At 45.4% G+C, this 13990-nt stretch overlaps 1 protein-coding gene across 1 annotated transcript; it reads left to right on the forward strand.

Moving 5' to 3' along the window:
- The first annotated feature begins 8135 nt into the window (after positions 1 to 8135).
- Positions 8136 to 13985, forward strand: LAMTOR5 (late endosomal/lysosomal adaptor, MAPK and MTOR activator 5). The gene is made up of 5 exons (XM_008528151.2): positions 8136 to 8444; positions 9290 to 9816; positions 10840 to 10901; positions 12869 to 12986; positions 13658 to 13985. Exons 2-5 carry the CDS (start codon positions 9782 to 9784, stop codon positions 13716 to 13718), a joined length of 276 nt encoding a protein of 91 aa, XP_008526373.1. The 5' UTR covers positions 8136 to 8444; positions 9290 to 9781; the 3' UTR covers positions 13719 to 13985.
- The last annotated feature ends 5 nt before the right edge of the window (positions 13986 to 13990 follow it).

Here is a 13990-nt window from a genome sequence, read left to right on the forward strand (position 1 = left end):
CAAGTGTGTGGGAGTCAGGGTGAAGATCACTTCTGGTTGGGGGATTCAGAAGCCCTTTCACTTTTGAGATTGGCCTTATGATTAATGGGTGGACGTTTGGAAGGTAGAAACGGAGGTTGGAGGCAGACGTTGAAGACTCCAGGAAAGGCAAAGAGCACTTCCTTCCGATTTGCTTCCTTTCTTGGACATCTTAGCCAGCAAAGTCCAATGGCCAGCACAGATAGGATACTTTTACACGAGTAAGCCTAAGAAAAAAGCTTCTAACCTCTCTCATATGTTGTTTCTCATCACAGCCCTTCACGACAGGTCCCTGCTACAACCCCAGCTTAGTGCAGCACCTCCCAAGGCCTCCACTTCCCCCTCAGCCCCTTCCCCTACCCCACAAGAAGTTAGAAAGGGTCTGGGCCTTTCCATCAACACTTTCAATTCATCTCCGATTCTGCCTTAACTAGAGAATTGCATTTCCTGGCTGTCTCCATCCCGCCACATGGGGCATCCATGAAATATCTCCCTGACAGACTCTAAATGTTACCAGCATCAATCACAGGGATAAACAGCAAATGAGCCCGAGACAGAGCAGCCATCTTTGTTGGATCCCAAGCGGTATTAACTAGAAACTTACTTCTGGCCACAGAGAATGAAAACTGCAGTCCTCGAGTGACTTTTGCTTTGGCAGCGTGTGTCCCCAGCCAAGGCTGGCAGTGAAGCCCCTCTCGTGGGACTCTCTGATGCATGCTTCTGGATGAAGCAAAAGGTCAGAATTTAACGTTGAGACTCATGTTTTCTGAGGATCTCGGGTGTACACATTCTTCCTTGGGTTTTTGAGATCACACTGTTGTGGTCCCCAGGCCTTCCTAACTTGAACTTCCCATCCCAGGGCCACAGACTTTTCTCAAGCTCCCAGTGGTCACAGCAGCCTTCACTGCAGCTGGACACTCTGGATGTCCTGGTTCCTGCCTGGCTGAGACTGTCACTGTCCTCACTTCTCCTCCGTGGCAATTCATGCACAGCAGTCACCAAGAGGAGTCTCAGCAGAGCCTGAGCCCCGCCTGCTGCTGAGACCCCCAGCCTTTGGCTTGCCCACCCCTCCACCCCTCCTTGAGCTTCTGCTGTCCAGACACCCTGACCGAGGTCTCCAGGTGTTCCCACCCCTCAGCCTTGGTTCAGCCTCTATAACTTGTAAAGGGCACATTCCCCTTTGGGTCAGCAGGTCTCCCAAAGGGGCTGACCAAGGAAGGAGGGAGTGGAGTGCAGAGAAGGCACGATGGTCTCGAAGCAGGGCTGTCTGGGCCTCTTGTCAGGCTGAGTAACCTGCACGTGCTGGCTGTGGTTGAGGGCAGGCTCAAGGGTGGCCAGCCTGCACCTGACTCGCCCCCTCACTAGCTGAGTAACCTTGGGCAAGTACTCAACCCCTCTAAGCCTCAGGGTCCACATCTGTAAAACAGTGCTAACAAGAACTCCTCATAAAGCTGCTGGACAGTAAATATAAAACAGCTAGTACAGTACCTGGCAAGAATCAATCCTCAACACATGTTGACTCTTTCTTGGGGCTCAGGGTGGATTCTGTCCTGTTTGTATGGGTGTGTATATATAAAAAACAGGAAGTCTTAGGGAAAGGACAAGTGGAAAAAGGGCCAGGGAACTTGCTTCTCACTTTCCTAGACACTCTCTTTGCTGATCGATGCTTCTACCAACTCATCAACGAGGTAAGCCCCAATTTCATATTGGCTTGTCCAGAGAGTGATGAACTGTTATCTCCTTAAAGTAATCCGTGCTGCTTTCAGAGGAGCCCTTCTCTACCTTGACAGATGGGATTAGATTCATCTGACTTCCCTTCTGGCAACTGGAAAGATCAATGAGACATTAGTCTCTTGCCTCTACTTTCTCCTAAGGGAAAATGCTGATGGTCCAGAATTAATGTGGAATTGATTTACTGTGTGGTGGCCAAAGGCACGTGGACAAGTCCTCCCACTGCTGGCAGGGCAGATGGGGAGAAAGCAGCCCTTGGCCACTTTACGGGACTGGCTCACAGGCCTGTGTTGTCTAACCTGGTTGAGAAGACAAGAGCTGCAGAGGGACTGACTCACCTGGGATCTATATCCTGGAGAGTGGCGGGCCCTGGCCTTAAAGTCCCAAGGCCATGACACTTTCAAATTCTATGACCATGACAAGTTAGTTGACCTCTCCAGACCTCAGCTACTTTATCTAAAAAATTGGGATAGAGATCCTTCACAGAATGACTGCGAGATTAAAATGAGAACGTGTATGAATGGATGTGCTGGGTAAATGTTAATTTTTCACCTTTAAGTAAAAAAGTAAATTCAAAAACTTACCTTTTGAAAAAGTTCTTGAGAAGTTAATCAAGTTTACGGATATTAAAACTGAGGCCTAGAGAGGTGAAATCTGTAGCATCAAGTAAGTTAGCAAGACTGTCCACTGCTGTTAACACTGGTTTCCCCCATTTCAACTGGTTCTTGGGAGCTAGGATATCGTACAGATGAAGGGTTGGAGGGGCTCAGTTTCCTAAGAGATTTCCACAGGGGATTTCTTCACTACTAGAACGGATATTTATGAACATCTTCTGTGTGCCAGATGCTCTTCTAGGCACCATGGAGGGTAAAGACACAACTGTCAAGTTCTGAAAAGACCTTGACCCTGAGGTTTTGGTTTCTCTTTTCATCCTCCTGTCTGTCTGTCTGTCTGTCTCTCATCTTCTCCTTCCCAGAAGCAGCTCTGTCCCTGAAAGGTGTGGGGAGGGACCGATGCCTGCCCTACTGAGTCCTCTCCTTGGAGTCTGGTACCTGAAAACACAGTGCCTGGCCCCAGGCTCCAGGCAGGGACAAACGTGCAGGTTGTTATTGGTAATGACCATTGGCCTGAAGAGTTTCTCTTATCCAAAATAGGACTTGGGTTTGTTTTCATTCTCTCTAGCTTATTCAGAACACAAGCCCCATGACTGAGGAAACTCTGCCTGATCCACTATTGCTCCCAGCATAGAATTTGGCAAATTAGGAGTGAGAAATCGATAAAGAAATGGAACTGGAGATCTACAGTGAGGCCACAGCATGAAGTTGGCGGACAGGCAGACTCTGAAATGCACTTTTACAGCCCTTACCTCTAGGAGCACAAAGCAAAATGACCAGCGTTCTCGAATTCCATATACACTGGGCTCCCGCAGAAGAGAAAACAGAAAGCACTGCCCTCCCCTTTGCAAGTTGCTGTCTGAGCTGTGGAAAGGCTGTGGCTGTCCTGCCCAAGAGTTCTCCCTCACAAAAGCAGGAAGCCTTCTGTAGAGATGCTTGAGATGCTCTCCTGCTGCCCCTCGTGAATACCTTTGCTGGGTTCAGGGCCCTTTCAAAACAGAGAAAGCAGAATGTTTCCTCCTCAGCCTCCTCCTCCTTTGCAACTAAAGCCGGGCACGTGATCCAGGCTCCATCGCTTAAATTTACCTTCACAAGACCTCAATTCAGAGGCTCCGAGAAAATCCCACTTTGCTGGCCAGACAGCGGCAAAGGGGTGTGGCTCCAGGGGTGCAGTGGTTACGGCACTGGGTGTACGGCAGTCAGGCCGGCAGCAGGGTGTTTTCTTCACGGGAGTTTGGAGCTTTGTCGCTGGAGGCTTAGACTGAGCTCTCCAGCCCTCCCAACAAAGGAGCAACCATAAGCTACCCAACGTCATTTTAAAACTTCCTTTCCTACCCCATAAGCCAGAGTCAGCTTCTGTTGCTTACAACTAAGAACACTTAATGATAGTCTAATTCAAATTTGCCCCAGCTCTCATTTCTCGAGGTCCTAGCAACAACAGGTCTCATTTGTTCACTGCTTGCAGCGGTGCCCAGGGCTGTGCTAGGGGCTTTTACATGCATGTCTCATGGAATTCTCACACGCCACCAGGAGGGAGGTACTATTCTTATCTTCACTGACAGTGAAAAAAACTTGAGCTATGAAGGCATTAGAGGACTTGTCCAAGGTCTTACCAGAAGTTAATTAAATGTTGCGATAGAAGATAAGCTTTTGAAGCTAAACATGGATTCCAAGATAGATGGTGGCAGTCAATAAGAAAGCTTTCGCTCTGCTCTCCATGGCAGGATGGGCAGAACTAGGCAGGTCATCTTGTCTTCACAACATTCTCTACTGTGAAGCAAGGGCCAGTGACACTTTACTAAGTTCACAGATGGTGAAATAAAGACACGAAGGTATTTCACTGCCCAAGAAGGATTTTTCCAGGACAATGGCAGAGATTATTGACAATGGTACATCTTGTGACCCCACAAGCATGTTCTCTGAAACCCACCAAGGGCTAAGGGGATGCATGCCAGGTAGACAGTGAGACATAGCAAAGGAAGCTGAAATCTGCATTTGACTAAAACCATCAATGCACAGACCTCATTGCAAATACATTTTAATACAGGTAATTTCTTTTCCATTCATTTTCAAGCACTTATTTCATTTACTCAATTCCAAAGCCAATAAATCTCGGCATTAAGGCTGATTTGATGTGTGATGCAGACAGTCCAATTAAGGACAGGGTATTTTATCAGCTCCTCTAAATTTTCTTTTCCCTAGTCTACGATCTTTTACACCGGGTTGATCTTTTTTGTATTCGTAAGGGCTTCCCTCCCATTTGTCACGGCTGCATTAACGGGACATCTAATGAAGACTTGGATACGGAAGTCTGCACCTCGTTTATCCTCAATAGCAAAATTATTAAAGCAGCAGGAAAATCGCTTCCTGAGCTGGAACTTCTTTAGCCAACCCTGAGTCATCTAGAATATATTTTGCTTGTGTCTTCCAGAATTGGGGCTCAGCTGTAAACTTTAGGAGGCAGTGCCTGACGTCAACTTCTATCCACTGACAGCCTGTACCCTACTCCCCTGCCCAGCTCACTGCTTGGAGAGGCTTGGATTCGAGCGGCCAGCAGCCCATCTGCCCACTCATTCCCTCTATACACAGTTACTGAGCACCTTCTGTAAGCCAGGCTCAGGGATACAAAACAGACTCGAAAAGATCACAGTTAAATGGGTCATGCCACCACTGTTGGCCAACGGAAGGAAAATGTCTTAGCCAAATATCAAGGTCGGGAGCAAGCTGCAAAGATTATCCACTCTACCCTTTTGTCTCTGGGAGGGCGACCCTCTCAACCAGTTTTTCTATTATCAAGGGCTGCCAAATGTCTGTGATTATCACAGACACTGACTTTCACCCCTAGACTTTGTGGCTTAAACAACAGAAATTTGTTGTTCTGGAGGCTAAATGTCCAAAATCAAGGTGTCAGGAAGGTTGCTTCCTTCTGTGGGCCAAGGGAGGGAGCTGTTCCAGGCCTCTCTCTTTGGTTTGTACATGGCCATCTTCTCTCCATCTCTTCACATTGTCTTCCCTCTGTGTCTTTGTGTCCAAATTTCCCCTTTATATCAGGACACCAGTCATATTGGATCAGGGTCCACCCTAATGACCGCATTTTAACTTATCTCTATAAAGACCCTATTTCCAAATAAGGTGACATTCTGAAGTACTGGGGGTCAGGACTTCAACATATGAATTTTGGGGAGACATATTGAACCCATAACAAAGAACGTCTCTGAAATTGGTTTAACTAAAGCTCTAAGATAGCCTCTGGCAGCACAATACAGTTAGAACTGGATAGGAGATTAAGGATCTGAAATTAAGCTCCAAACTAGCCACTTCCCCTCTCTGAGCCTCAGATTTTTTTCTCTACAGAGTGAGAGGTCTGGGCTGGGCCTCCAGATCCCTCTCACATTTCTAGAACTGTGTCGCTGACGAAGTGAGAGGAGTTGATCTTCTGAGCCTGAGGGGTTTTTTTTAACTGTAAAAGGAGAATAGTGACAGTAGTTACTCCAAAAAGGTCATGAGGACTAACGAGGCCTGGGAATTACCTGGCGCGCAGCTGTCGCTCTGTGTAAACGATATTACTGCTGTTACGATGATGAGGAATCAGGCTTTGCACGGAGGACTCAGCTCTCAGGTGGTGTCCACTATCAGAAGGCAGGGGTATGTCCCCCGCCGGGGGCCTATCTGGTAGCTCGCCTGCAGTGAGATGCTTTAGCTGGCAAGATTCTCGTCAACCTTGAGACATGCCTTTCCCCACCTCCACCTCATCCAAACCCTATCCCATTCTATGCAGCTCATTCACATTCACGTCATTAGGGTTAGAGCGAGGACTTCAGGTGATTTTCTTTCTCACTGTAGTTTATAATTTTTATACCATAGAAAAGTGCAAGAAAACATATTTAATTATGTCATTTAAGACAGCTTTATAGAGCAGCTGTGTAACTCCAGCCCTGTGAGCTCACGCCGGCAAGAAGCCTGGATCGCCTGAGGTCTGTGGCAGGCATTCAGCTCTCACCTTCATCGAACTGTTAGTTATTTTCCAATGTGTGTCCTCCCCAAGACTGTAAGCAATCTGAGGAAACAGACAGGTCTTCTTACTCAGATTTAGCAAAGTTTAGTTATGGACTCCCACAATGCACCAGCCCCTCTTACACAGAACATCTCATACAGTCCTCCCCACAACCTGAGGAGGCAGGTAATGGTACTCCCATGTTACCAATGAGCCCCTGAGCCTGAGGTCACAAGGTTAGGCAGTGGCCAAGCCAGGATTCAATTCTGCCTCTGACTCCAAGGCCACCAATCTCGCATAGTGCTATCCTCACCAAGCTGTACTCAGTAGACTCTTGGTCCCTTTCCCTCATCTAGGATCCTCCAGCCTGAGCAGAGTTTTCCATGGCCGTGGTGCCCCCTGGTGGCACAAGAAGGCCCATTTCCCAGCCCAGCTTCAGGCCTGTGACCCTAAGCACTTGAAAGAGTGACCAATGGGGCCGGTCCTAGGGTAGCAGAGCTCTCTGTACCCAAAAGAGAGCTAGATTCTCTACGGGAGTGGCATTTCTTAAATCAATCCTCCAAGAGGATTCTGCTCCTGAGAGGTCAAGGAAGAAGGGTTAGGGTCTCAGGCCAACAGCAGTGAGATGACCTACAAGGTCTGGTTCCCCCTACACAGCTTCTCATCTCCCACTTCTCAGTTGGGACATGTGGGCATGGGCATTCTCTGCCAGACTCCCCTGGGATTTTCATTTTCAAGAGCTTGTTTACGGAGGAGAGGAGAATAAAGAGGATAAAGGTGATTAAAGTTCAGGACTTAAAGGTTCTTCACATCACAGAGTCCTTTCCCCAAAAGACCCATTGAGATTCTTCAATAAATATTTACTGGATCCTTATTGTGCCCTGCAGCAGTCAAGATGCAGAAATGGAGAAGATGCTCTTCTTGTCCTTGAAAAGTAAACATATAAAAAATTACAAGACAAGGACACAAGTACTCTAATATGGGTGTCATGGGACTTTTCCAGTCACCCAAAAAATGCTTATCAGTACTCAAAACCGAGACCAAAGAATCATCAAATACCCTACAAGCTGAAGACAGTAGAAAACTAGCGGTCAGCCACCTCCAACCATCACCCCAGACCCCCAGCACTTTCCCTGCTTATATAAGTTACCCTGCTCCCTCTGCCTACCTGGGCAGGGGCAAAATAGCCGCAGGGCAGAGAAAGAGCGATAGTGTGAAGTAATCTGTGCTCCCACCTCCGGGACAGCAAGGATGTGTGGGCCAGCGGTCATCCTCTTCCTGCTTGCACGTTTTCCCTTCAGAGGCTTTCCTTACAGTTTGAAAAGCAATGGTCTGCTTTGCTCAGAATCTTTTGGTCACTGATCTGGCTTTGAGATAATCAGAGGTACCCTGGAGCTGCAGTAGCCAACATAGGAGCCACCAGCCACACGTGGCTATTGAGCGCTTGAAATGTGCCAGTCTGAGTTGAAATGTGCTATCAGTGTAAAATATACACCGTATTTTGAAGACTTAGTACAGACGAAAAAATGTAAAATATCTCAGTATTATTTCAATTGATTACATGTTGAAATAATATTCTGGAGATATTATTTGAATAAATAAAATTTATTAAATTAATTTCACCTGTTTTACTTTTTTGGTGTGGCTACCAAATCATTTAAAATTACAGATGTGGCTCGCATGACACTATTGGACGTGACTGCCCTCGTGGTTAAAAAGCCGGAGCTAAGTCCTAGCCCTGCAAAACTTTACACCGCGTGGGACCACAAGGGAGCGGTACTGCAGTGCCGCCCTTTCCCCAGCAGGACTTCGGCGGGAAGGAGGTTGGCTCTTTACGTTTTCTAAAGCTGTCTTTTAAGGGTAGTTTTAAACTGCTTTTTCCAAAATTTAAATGGCCCATATTGTTATCCCTAAGATTAAGATAAATAATTTTTCTAGGGCAGGAGTCTAAAACTCCTGAATTACAATATTCAAGCCTAGAATTTTAAGGAAGCTGCAAGTTTTGCCATCACAGCCAGGGAATGAAGAGAGACTGAATTCAAGTCCAGAGAAGCCTTGAAGCTCGGCCCCAGACCAGAAGGTAGACTGTGAGTAAAAGCTGGAGGTGAGAGGGTCGGAGAAAACGTAGATCTAGGAGCGATGTCAGGAGGACTTAAGCACAGGGAGCGGGTAGAGGCTTCGGGCGGCTGGGAGAGCCTATGAACATACTCCCATTTGCATTAAAATGCTACCAATCTGAGCGTAAATTGGTACCACCTTTCTGGGGGGCAATTTGTAAATGTATATCAAAAGTCTTGAAAATGTCCACATCTTTTGACCCAGTAATTCCATTCTAGTAACTTATCATAATGAAAATCTTAAACTGCATAGATATTTAGCTACAAGGATATTCACCTAGCATTTGTAATAGCCTCCCCTTCAAAAAAAGCTATAAGCAACCCAGTTGCACGTTAATAAGGGGTTGGTTAAATCAATTAAGGTACAGCTATAATATAGAATATTTTGTACCTATTACGAAGGATATAAATGAATACTTATTGACGTGGAAAGACATTTCTGCTCAATTCTGTGAAAAACGCCAGCTACAGAATTGTATGTCCAGTATCTGTGTCAATTTAGCTTAAAAAAGAAAAAACATTAAAAGTATACATTTGCAAAGACAATGGGCTGAAAGGATACTCTTCGAGAGATTAATAGTCATCCTGGACAGAGACGATGGGTGGCGTTCTTCCCTTATTTTTACAACTGCTTTTATAATTAACTTTTTTAAAAAATGATTTTTAAGTAGTCCTACTGTCTTCTTTCCAAGTTCACCTAACTTCCCAAAATTTCCCGCGCCCCCGCCAAAGGAAGAACAAAAGTCTTCGTTAAAATCCCGACACTTTCCCGATACCCAGCTTGGGTTTTAACCTTGTTCCATCCCGTCCTCCAGGCCCTGTGTGCATGTCTTTTCCTCTACAAGCCTGTGGACCCCTTCGCCGGGGTCCTGTATCTTCTCTGTCCCGGCCCCACCGCGCGGATCAGACCCTGCCTGACCGGCCGGATTATTATAAAACTTAAGATCTGGCCCGACGTTTCGGAGCGGGTTGAATCCGAATCCAAAGGCTTAAGTCACCGACACAAAGTGACAGGCCAGGCCCCGAGATTCGGCTGCAGCCCCCTCTCCTGGGGAACAACCCGCGCCTCCCGGCTCCGGAGCGGATCGCCGCGCCAGCAGCGGAACTCTCGGCCCTGCTCGCGCGGCGGAAGCGGAATGACGTCTTCCCGTATTCAAAGCGGACGCTGCGAGGCGAAGTTTGTCCCTTTGGAGGCGCCGTCCCCGTCTGCGCCCCGCTCGTATCATGTGACCGAGGAGCGCTCGGGGGCCTGAGGCGGTGGACGCGAGGAGCTGCGGGTCCTGGGCGAGGGCGGACGGCGGGGCGGCATGGAGGCGACTTTGGAGCAGCACTTAGAGGACACGTGAGTAGGGCGGCCTCCTGGGCCTGTCCTGAGGTCGCGCGGCGTCCCCCGGGCCGCGGGGTGAGACGGTGATCCCTGCCCCGCCGTTTAGAATTAAAATTAAAATCCCGCCGGGCCTCCGCCCCGTCCCGAGCGAGCGACCCTCCGCGGCCAAATCGCCTGTCCTGTTGTTGAGATTGACTGTATGGCCAGGGTCGTTCTTCAGGAGTTTCAGGAAATGGGTTAATTTAGGGGAAACCACTCGCGCAAAGTCGAGCCTTGCGATGTAAACATAAACACACGCACGTATTCCCTTCCGTGCGTAACCAGTACTGGGTGCTTAAGAAGATGAAAGACATCCCTTAAATTTTTCGAATGAGTAATATCTACGTAAAATCCAAAACTGGAAAAGTGGAAGAAGGCTACAGGGAAACGCCTACCTCGCACCAGTGCCCCTCGCTTCCCACTTCCTCTCCAGGAGGCAACGCGTGTTACTTAAGTCTTTCAACAGTTTTAAATGACTTTGTATGCTAAAGCATGCCTTTTTAACGAGGGCAGCAAAATCCTCGATATTGCAGTGTTTGTGGCCCTCCAAAGCTCAACAGTACCTGATCGTCTTTTCTTTCATTAGAGAGAAATTAGTTTAACTGTTTAAGTTGGCTAATTAGAATTTAATTTTTGTCGGGATGGGGGCGATGGTGAAAAAAGATGGAGAAACACTGATTGAGAGCACTTTTGTGTGTGTGTGTGTGTGTAAGATGGTCCCTGAGCTAACATCCGGGCCAGTCTTCCTCTACTTTGTATATGGGGTGCTGCTACAGCATGGCGCAATGAGCCGGTGTAGGTCCGCCCAGGATCTGAACCTGCAAACCCCGGGCCCCTGAAGCGGAGCCTGCGAACTTAACCACAATGCCATCAGGCTGGGCCCCTTGAAAGCACTTTCAGCACTGCCTGGTCCGTAGAAATCCTGTATGTGTTGTTATAATCATTTAAATTCATTTTCTCACGTCATCTGCTTCATCCCTCCTGTGTTCCTGGAATTAGAATGAAGAATCCATCCATCGTTGGAGTCCTGTGCACAGATTCACAAGGGCTTAATCTGGGCTGTGAGTATCTCACGTCAGCCCTTTGGTGGATTGCACAGCATTTGATGTTGACTGGGAGCCTAGTGTGCTGTTATTCTCTCATTTTTATTTCTTGTTACCCTGCCACTTTCTGGGTACTTTGGTGAGAGTAGAGATTATCTCCAGATAACAAGATCAGAAACTTAAAATTTCTCCGTTGGTATGTGTGAAGGTAGGAATGTTCTGTGCAGTTCTAGTGCCACACAGTTGTTTCTACTAAAATAGTGTTGGAGTCACTTTAAGTTGGATCTAGAAAGGACTTCAGATAATGACAACAGTTACCATTTACTGAATGTATGGTATATGCTGCGACTGTTAGGCGTTATATACGTTATCTCTGATTTTCACAGTCACTCTGCAAGATGGATGGTGCTATTTTTCAGTCCAACTACACTTAACAGTAAGTGAGTAGGCAGTAAAAACAGGGACTTCAGAGTTGGACAGCCCTGGGTTCAACTCCCTGCTCTGGCATTTCTCAATAGTGTGAACTTGGACCAAAAAGAACCTTTCTGAGCCTCAGTTTCTTATTGGTTGTTGTTTAATAATGATAATAATTATAGAATTATATTTATTGAGCTCTTACTATGTGCCAGACACCATACTAATGCTTTGCATATACTAAGTAATTTAATCTTCCTAACAACGCTGTGAGGTCAATAAAGAAATTGAGGTACAGAGGTGGAGTACCTTATCCGCAGTCAGACAGCTAGTTGAGCTGGGATTTGAGTCTGGCTCCAAAGCCTCTTAATCACAATGCTATAAGATTATATAATATGTGTAAAACACCCAGACATAGTATTCAATCATGGGGAACAATTACAGATAAGGAAATAAACCCAGAAAGGTAAATAACTAAAGCATTCGGCCAGTTAATGTCAGGACTAGTAAAACCAGGACTCCTTACTCCTACTGCAGGGATTTTTAAAGCTCTGAATTTCAGCTGGGAGGGTAACTGAAGGAGGTAATCCGTGTAGCCAGTTAGGTTTTACACACAAATCAGTTAGTTGGGAGAAAAAAGGCAGATTTTCTTTTGAGGCGGTTGCCCGGTTCACTAACGGAAGGGCTGAAATTCAAGTGTGGAGGTCTAAAACTCAATGAGTTCCTTCCAGAAACCTTCAAGGCCTGAAAGACTGCACTGGATCTGGCTAGTTAATGTTATCTATAACACTTGCTATCGATTGAATATTACCTATAACACTAGTTATTGATTGACTCTGCCATAGTGGCGTGTCTGTCACCTGACTCACCCTCAGGCACTTAGGCTTGTCTTGCCTGTATATATAGAAATATATTGTGGAGTAAACTTAGTGACCACTTTTTGTAACTGGACCCAAGATTTAGTTATTAGCTACAGGCTAAAACAAACATTAATAAAAAGCCAGTTTTGTTGACATTTGAAAGCAGCCAGCTTATTCTAGTGGAAGTAATTGCTCACAGAATATTCCCATGTGCTGTCAAGGTGATCTTACAGCTGAACTCCTGACGAAAGACTTTTATATCCTTTGAGGTTGAGTCAGTAAAAGGAAGTCAGATTTCCCATGAGGAATTAATTTGTTTCAACAAGCGTCTTGCCTTTTTTGACTGCTTTTTGTCAGTCACCTCTGAACTTGTTGTTGGTTTCAGTAAGGTTCCTGTAAAATGAATTTATGACTTTCAAATTGATGTGAATTACACCTTCCTTATATGCGTGAGAAGGTGTTTAGAGATGGTGATGAGAATGACTTTGAAGATTGAGTGTCTGTTATGACTTTATTGATTTAAGAACTGTTGTTTGGCTTTCTTACTGATGTAACCAGCTGTATCAGGGCAAAATCATTTCATGTCAGTACCTAACCTAAGAGACCATGAACTGAACCTTCTTTTTGTGAATACTTCAATGAAAGATACTACTATAGCTCTATAATCATTTTTGGACAATCAGGTGGCCTCATCTCATCTCTCTCTTCCAGGCCGTGGGACCCTATCAGATGAGCATGCTGGGGTGATATCTGTTCTAGCCCAGCAAGCAGCTAAGCTAACCTCGGACCCCACTGATATTCCTGTGGTGTGTCTAGAATCAGATAATGGGTGAGTAGATGTCAGCAGATCCCTTCCTTTCCTTTTTATTCAGGAAAATCCCTGGGAAATTTGACTGGGGCCCGCCCTGTGTTCATCAGGGATTCCTCATTCAAAGTACTTTGAGGGAGGGTCTTCACCCTTTGGACCACAGGAGCAAATAGATTGATCTCTGAAGCTACTGTGCTTTCACATCACAATGACATTTAATGAAGAGTAAGGATTGTCATGACATCAGTCTATCAAGAAAAAGAAAGTAATAAATAGCACAGAGGAAGACTAAACAAACAACAGAAACTACTTCTGTAGTAATAGAAATACCAAAGATATTCTACGTGAGGGTCCTCAGAATAATAGTAAGTGGAAAAAAAGCAGAATACAAAACTAGGCACAGTATGATAAGTTTTGTAAAAAGAGAAAAAATGTATATTACATGCAGATTAAAAAACAGGAAAGTATTAGTAGTGGTTGTCTCTGATAGGATTATAGGATTCATTTAATTTTTATATTTTACACTTTTCTATATTTCCCAAGTGTTTTGTAATGTTCATGTATTGCTTTTATACATAGGAAAATGATAAATATTATTTTTTTAGTTGTGTTCTAAACCAAACAGCATCTTTAATCTTGCACTGACTCTCACATAGAACATTTTACTGAATATCTTCCACTTTGCCTTTCAGGAACATTATGATCCAGAAACATGATGGCATCACAGTGGCAGTGCACAAAATGGCTTCTTGACGTCTCCTGTCAGTTCTGCAGCAGCGTGTCATAGGCACTTGATCTTATCTGTGTTAATTATCTTATAGAACATTAAAGTTCCAGTAGTTAAGCCATTCATTTAATGTACATTGAGCACTTTTCTGTTAATTTTAGAGTAAGCTGCTTTTTGACACTGTATGACTACTAGTTAAGAAAGGATCATGTTTTGAAGCAGCAGGTCCAGGTCATTTTGTATATAGAATTTTGTTATGTTCAATAAATTTGGTTGGAGGAAAGCTTGTTAAACTCTT

This window comes from Equus przewalskii, unplaced genomic scaffold (genome assembly GCF_037783145.1).
Source record: "Equus przewalskii isolate Varuska unplaced genomic scaffold, EquPr2 ChrUn-13, whole genome shotgun sequence".
NCBI classification, from domain to species: Eukaryota; Metazoa; Chordata; class Mammalia; order Perissodactyla; family Equidae; genus Equus; species Equus przewalskii.

Coding starts and splice junctions, on each gene's coding strand:
- LAMTOR5 (XM_008528151.2), top strand. CDS start 9,782: ATGGAGGCGACTTTGGAGCAGCACTTAGAGGACAC. Junction 10,902..12,868: donor ACAAGGGCTTAATCTGGGCT/GTGAGTATCTCA, acceptor TCTCTCTTCCAG/GCCGTGGGACCCTATCAGAT. Junction 12,987..13,657: donor TGTCTAGAATCAGATAATGG/GTGAGTAGATGT, acceptor TTTGCCTTTCAG/GAACATTATGATCCAGAAAC.